At 39.9% G+C, this 6,811-nt stretch overlaps 1 protein-coding gene across 3 annotated transcripts; it reads right to left on the reverse strand.

The window, feature by feature from the left end:
- Window positions 1–2,179: 2,179 nt before the first annotated feature.
- On the reverse strand, window positions 2,180–6,268 carry LOC113073077 (uncharacterized). Of its 3 annotated transcripts, XM_026245983.1 has the most exons (10): window positions 6,197–6,268; window positions 5,254–5,420; window positions 4,718–5,053; window positions 4,395–4,587; window positions 4,212–4,316; window positions 3,740–3,876; window positions 3,487–3,546; window positions 3,129–3,364; window positions 2,805–3,020; window positions 2,184–2,702 (listed from the first exon to the last, which is right to left on the reverse strand). In XM_026245983.1, exons 2-10 carry the CDS (start codon window positions 5,265–5,267, stop codon window positions 2,314–2,316), a joined length of 1,686 nt encoding a protein of 561 aa, XP_026101768.1. In that variant the 5' UTR covers window positions 5,268–5,420; window positions 6,197–6,268; the 3' UTR covers window positions 2,184–2,313. The 3 variants fall into 3 exon arrangements, with proteins under 3 accessions (XP_026101769.1, XP_026101767.1, XP_026101768.1); XM_026245984.1 differs by lacking the exons at window positions 5,254–5,420; window positions 6,197–6,268 and having other exon boundaries at window positions 2,180–2,568; window positions 2,644–2,702; window positions 4,718–5,230; XM_026245982.1 differs by lacking the exons at window positions 5,254–5,420; window positions 6,197–6,268 and having other exon boundaries at window positions 2,183–2,702; window positions 4,718–5,229.
- Window positions 6,269–6,811: the final 543 nt, after the last annotated feature.

Genomic DNA, 6,811 nt, shown 5'->3' on the forward strand with positions numbered 1-6,811 from the left:
GTCTTATTGCATTCAATGATGCAACCACATACTGGAAAGAAGTGTCTGAACTGGTCACATGATATGAGGCTAACAATCTCACACTGAACATCAGCAAGACCAAGGAGATGGTTGTGAACATGAGGAAGAGTGAGCGTCTCTGTCAGCCTCTACTGATGGAGATACTGAGGTTGAGAGAGTGGGCAGCTATAAGTTCTTTGGTCTACACATCTGTGACTACCTCAAGTGGACAGAGAACACAGTAAGGCCAGTCAAAGAATGTACGTCCCGAGGAGACTTAGGAAGATTGACATGTCATCACAAATACTCCATAACTTCTACAGATGCACTGTGGAGAGTGTGTTAACTTGCTGCGTGGTTCAGCAACAGCACAACTCATGACAGAAAGGCACTACAGAGGGTGATAAAGCTGGCCTGGGAAGTCACAGGGACAGAGCTCCACTCACTGCATGACATCTACAATAAAAGGATCTGCAAATGGATCTTGCACTATCATCAACGATAACAGCCATCCCATCCACAATTGCTTCACCTAATGCTAATTGTTTCTAATGAAGTCTGGCAAGTGGTACTGGAGCACAGTGGCCAGAACATCCAGAACAGTTTATATCCCCAGGCCATAAGACTGATAAATAGTCAAAACCTACTTCCTCTTCCATCAGGATAAATTCAGCCTGTTCAATGACTCTCTGCACTTCACCTGCTGGAAAATCATACACACTTCACAATGACTGATCATGGACAATTTAAACACTAGACTTTACATTGACACTTATTACAATTCAACTTGACACTTCAAAACTGACACTCTTTTTACCTGGACTGCATCTTTATACTGTGAATAATTTTTTTTATTGTTAATTATTTTTCAAATTTGCATACAATTTCGCCTTTTTCTTTCACTATTTTCTATATTATTATTTGTATTATTCTTTTTTAATTACCATTTCATTATATATATATATATATATATATATATATATATATATATATATATGCTTCTAAATAAATTAGAATGTCTAGGAAAAGTTCATTTATTTCAGTAATTCAACTCAAACTGTGAAACCTGTTTATTAAATAAATTCAGTGCACACAGACTGAAGTAGTTTAAGTCTTTGGTTCTTTTAATTGTGATGATTTCGGCTCACGTTTAACAAAAACCTACCAATTCTCAACAAAAGAAAGTGACAGTGAAAGTGACGTGACATTGAGCCAAGTATGGTAACCCATATTTAGAATTCGTGCTCTGCATTTAACCCATACAATGTGCGCACACACACACAGAGCAGTGAACACACACCCAGAGCAGTGGGCAGTCATTTATGCTGCAGGGCCTGGTTTGGGGTTCGGTGCTTTGTTCAAGGGCACCCCAGTTGTGATATTGCTGGCCCGAGACTCAAACCCACAATCCTAGGGTTAGGAGTCAAACTCTCTAACCACTATACCACAACTTCCCCCAAATTAGAATATGGTGACATAATATGTTGACATTTTTAGATTTTTAGGCAAACATAGTTTTAAAGTATATTTGTATAACCAATATATAAGTTGGGGGATGTATGCCTGCAGCAATAAAAAAATATTTCTGGAATACTGCAAGCTTGTTTATTTATTTAATTGATTATTTAGAGTTAAGCTTTAAATGTGTGTACCATTAACCGTATCCCCATGTTTGAAAATGCTGGGCAGACATACCAAAAACTTTAATGCACTATACCTTTGAATACACTGTAATGCTGATCAATGCTGGACTTGTGAGGCAGAGGAAATTCTACTCTGACTTGACTCGAAAGAAGTCAGAGAAACAAAACAAAGTCCAAGACTCAGTGCTCTTACCAGGATAAAATTCTGCCCAAGGGATTGATTTTATAACCTGGTCTCAACAAAGAGGGCATATTTTCCTGCTGACTAATAGGCCTGCCTCTCTCTTCAACATATTTAAGGGGAGTACGTTTACTTTTAATAATCCTAATACTGATTATGCTGCAGGTGGAAAAAAAACATGACAAAGATTTGTCAATCCAAGATACTTTGAAAACATCTGTTTGCCTATAAATCCCCCTTTTTTTATTGCAGAATGCTGTATTTCAGTCTCAGACCAAGAAGCTTCCAAGAAATGATTAGCTGTTTTAGTGCATTGAATAGAATCTTTATTGTCTGTTATGAACATAATACAACTGAAAACAGTGTAAAAAAATTGCTAACAACAAATATGTTTGTGGTCAATATGGTCCATCAGTCTTGACCTTGACGTGATGGAGCGGACTGGTGAATGTATGGCCTCATGTGTTCACTCATTCAGCCAGTCGAGGATCAATGCTTCCCCTCGAAAAGATTTGCGCTTGACGTCGTATAATCAAACAGCAGCTCCTCGCATAAATTAATGTCTCTTTTGGCCCGGAACAGGATGACATCCCTCTTTCCTTCAGGGAAGTTCATCATGCAGTGGACTGACCTCAGGTTTGCTCTCTTGGAGGAATGATTGATCATCCGGCCCATGGTGTTTTCTGTTGGGTGACACTCGCAAGGGAAAGTCTCAGCGTCCACACAGAGGTCCCGACCTGCAGCCTGGAAAAAGAAAAGATAGGCCGCATCACCCTTGATGGACTCGGCCAACTTCCGGCCCTCTGCTCCTGTGATTACCTTTCCATGGTAATCACAAACGATGGAGCCCATGGCAAAGGCTTTGGTGGCAACAACTCCTGTGGTCAAAAGAAGGTGTTATTATTTTTCACTCCAGGAGTACGAATATCTGCTTACAAGACAAAACATGGTATGTATTTTTATGTATTATGTTTACATACCTTGTCCTTTTGAGCCAAAGTCCTTGAGGGCCAGGCCTGTCCACTTTTGTTTCTGGATCGCAGTGATGATCCATGGATCCGACTCCACCTGCACCTCAGTGATGGGTCTCCACTTTGCCACTATGTCCTCGGGGCGAGGACAGTTGCCAGTCCAACCCTCTTTTTCGATCAGCAGTGACACCTTGCTGACAGTCGGTGGCCGTCTTGAACACTGGGCTGTCAAAGACAAATGTTAAATTAATATTCTTGTCCAAAATGTGAATTTTGTTACTTTGATTATAGAAATATGTATTCATTTTTTTTAATAATAAAACATCAACTTACACGAGAGGTACTCCTCCCGCTTGGCAAACTGCAAAGACCTCCACCTGTTATAAAACACTTTGTCAGATGGAAACCCCGCAGCGGTCCGCTTCTTTTTTGTGGGCGGGCTGCTACTCGTCGTGACTGGAAACTTCAGGAGAAACGCACCAAAGTCCCTGTCATACTGGTCAGCTGCGCCTCTGCCCCTCTTCTGTTTCCGAACTCTCCTCTCATCGGACGGCTCATCAGAAGAAGAGCTGAAAATTTGAGAAGATTTCATGTTCAAACTCTGACAGAAAGCTAGACAGATCTTGGAAGTAGCTGACAAACAGGAAATATATGAATGTTGTGTGTTTTGGATGATGATGATGATGCATACCATGGCATAGTACTTTGGGCTCTTTTGACTTGCTGGCTTGAAAAGCTGGGTAAATCGTACCTGCAATGAAAAAGAAAAGAAAAAAATCTCAGATTAATCCTCAAAGCTTTCAAGTTAATTTTTCTTACAGAAAATAATATTATTTGAACTTTATGTAGTACATAAGCCAGACTATCAACTTAATCATTTTATATTTTTCGGTACAGTGCGTATAAATGCAAACACTGTTATAAATGATTCTGCTGAAACGTACTGTTCATGCAGACGCCTGAGGTCACTCGTGACGTTGATAACTGGCAGCCCTTGTTTGGACAGGAAAAATCTGCCCTGGTCCTCTGCGCTGTCCTGCAGACATCCTGGACGAATCTTCTGGAAGTATGCGTCCAGTATCTGTGGAGATCAGATATGAGGTTAATGCATACCGAAAACTTTTAGAGATCTGACCTCTGACCCACTCAAGAATCCCAGGTGATGCATTCTTATCCTGCTCTCACCAAATTTTATATTTTATTTTTTTTATTTTTTAAAGTATAAATCGCATACCACCTAACTGCACATTCTATTTATTCTTTATTTAAAAGGGACAATGCACATTTTCATTATTAGTCTTCAAATGAATTAATTAGTATAGTTTATTAGTATAATGTATTGGGTAAGCTTTAAATGTGTGTATCATGAGCCATATATTTGAAAATGCTGGGCAGAAATCCTGTTAGAGAACTTACATCAGAGTCCTCCTCTGTGAGGGAAAATGTTGCAGTGTGTTTTGCGGATTGCACCTTGATGTGAATTTGTCCATCAACACTTCTCTTGTTGAGCCAGTCTGAAGCCTGGAAAACAAGTGAAGAACACAGTGAGTGACTGACTTTATACACACTCAGGAAACACTGTAAAGTAGAAGTACTTACTTTAAATGCCCTCACTGCGTCTGGTCGCTGGAAGTATCTCAGGACCAGGATGGCTTCGCAGAAGTACCGGAACAGCGTCCTTTGGTCTTCTTCCACATGCTGCTGATCCAGGAGCTTCCCGTGGATGTCCAGCATGTCCGCCTGTGATACTCGGAGGACTCTCTGGCAGTCTTGGAGCGCCGGCTGAGCAGTCCTAGAATGATTAGATGAAACAAAAAAATAAAAATAAGGAGGCGAGTTAGAAATGTTTCTGTATGTGTGCCCGGCAGCATTCCAATGACTCTGCATTAAATGAAAAGTAATACCAGTGAATAACAACTCACTTTTTGTTGTGTGTTTTCACTGCAGCACTGTTTTCACTGTGATTGGATTCAGCCTGTGCCTCCATGGGGTCATTTAGGATTAAAAAATGCCTCTCACGAAGGTCTTCCAGAAGAGCCCGTCTGGAAGCCTCATCGGGGTACCGCTTGACCATGACGTTGTAGTCCCAGGTTCTGCCTCGGAGGGTCCAGGCCTTCATGGACTTTTTGGCTCGGTCCACCTCTGCATTCCTCTCCTCATTAGTCTGGTCCTTCATGCAGACCCTCGACAGGTGGTTAGGCAGCATCTCCTGGGGCCTGAAACACTGCAGACAGGAAATGATGCGACGGTCCTTGTCACTGTGAGAGAAGGCAAAAGAATCCAGAGAGTTGACTTGTGAAAGCTGTTCTTGATATTTGGTGACTTTTCTCATTTATTATCATGAACATGCATGCTGTTGGGTTTTGACATATACAAACAAAATCAACATTACGTCCATAGAATAAAATGAAATGTTTACAGTTTATTATGTCAGGTATATCAAATGATCTGAACTTACCGCTTGGAAGCCATTCTTCAGAAATGAAAAGGCTGGTTTAACAACAGGAAGTGCAGGAGGAATCTTCACTGTTGACTTCACCCTTTTCTTAGACAACTGAGTAACTGGGTCCTCTGAGTCTCACCTTTATTGACCACTTGGTAGCCTCCCCCCTTTTTCTGCAGAAGCTGATACACCAATTTAAACCTTGACCTGAATGGGCCAATTACTGGATGAAAATGGGCCAATTTTAAACCCCTTAATGGGCCATCTACACGAATTATGGGCCATTTTCGAAACAAAGTTGGGCCATCATGGTTGTGATGATAGAGCCATCAAATGTTGTTTTCAGGGCAATAAAATATCTCATCAGCCCATTTCTAAACTTCTCCAAGTCATTTGAAAATTAAATGAAAATTATGCACTTATACAAAATTATAAAATTATGCATTTTACCATATCAGGGAAGGAAGCATGACCACAGTTGTAGCTACTTCCAAATACGATGGGCAGAAGTGTGAAATTGTTTTTCTTTACTTTAATGCAGCAGGTTTTTATAAGTGAAATAATATTTATATAAATAATTCACCTGCATTTAATTTATTTTGTATTATCATGTCGGCGTTTGTGAGACACAGAAGCAGTTTAATGTGAAGTTCAACATCCATCAGGTGCTTTTTTAACAGAAAACGTAAAAAAAAAATAAAAAAAAGTTTGCATTGTTTGTCAAAGGCTTCTTATTTGAAGTACGTTTTATTGTTATTGTATGAAATAGAATTAGAATTTATTTTAAATAATATTTTATTATTATAAATATTTTATAATTAAACACTATGTGCTTACAGTTGTCTTGATGCGAAATACAGCCAATAGTTTAAGATTGTTTGTACATAAATAAATTATTAATTCATCAACTCATTCATCACAAGACTTGTACTGGCCATACTGGCAAATGACTTCTCACCGGTGATTCCCGACGGGTTTAGAGGACTCCTCGTCGCTCCCCTGTCATTTCAAAGATCTAGTAGCCTACAACGGGGGACCTGACAAGTATAAAAGCCTCGTCCGTTTGGGAAGATGCGCTCGCAGTAGAGTTGTGACGTTCGCGAACGAACCGATTCTTTTGAACGGCTCATAAACATGAACGATGGGAGCCGAGTCGCGTTGGAGGGGAGCCGTTCTTTCTGTCATTCATTTTCCCTATGCGTGTTTCACACAGATGCACTCAAATAAGCTCCTCCGCGAGACAGAACAGTTATAGGGGGAGGGGCGCACCCAGCGTGATGATATTAAATTTGCCCAAGGACAAAAAAAGAGAGGCAGAAAAAGCCATAAAGTAAGGAACTGCTATGTATTTATTTACATTGAATTTTGTGTTCATTTAAAACTTGTTCTTTTAAAAACATTAAAATGTTCTTTTGTGATACTGTTCTTGTATAGAAATGTTTCACTAAAAGCTGTTTTGCACAGACATTCATTGCAGCCCACTTATTGTTCATTGACTTGAAGGGGCTGATGTCCTATTTGCAAAGTTTACAGTAGTAATAGTATGTAGTATGTAGACATTTCCATTTTATTT

Source organism: Carassius auratus, unplaced genomic scaffold (assembly GCF_003368295.1).
Source record: "Carassius auratus strain Wakin unplaced genomic scaffold, ASM336829v1 scaf_tig00011304, whole genome shotgun sequence".
Taxonomy (NCBI): Eukaryota; Metazoa; Chordata; class Actinopteri; order Cypriniformes; family Cyprinidae; genus Carassius; species Carassius auratus.

What these genes read in the sequence shown, in the direction of transcription:
- LOC113073077 (XM_026245982.1), bottom strand. Translation starts at nt 5,127, where the DNA reads ATGAGAAAAGTCACCAAATATCAAGAACAGCTTTCACAAGTCAACTCT. An exon ending in GCCCAAAGTACTATGCCATG is followed by an intron (nt 3,365 to 3,486) that starts GTATGCATCATC and finishes TCAAATTTTCAG; the next exon opens with CTCTTCTTCTGATGAGCCGT. An exon ending in CTTTGGCTCAAAAGGACAAG is followed by an intron (nt 2,703 to 2,804) that starts GTATGTAAACAT and finishes TTTTGACCACAG; the next exon opens with GAGTTGTTGCCACCAAAGCC.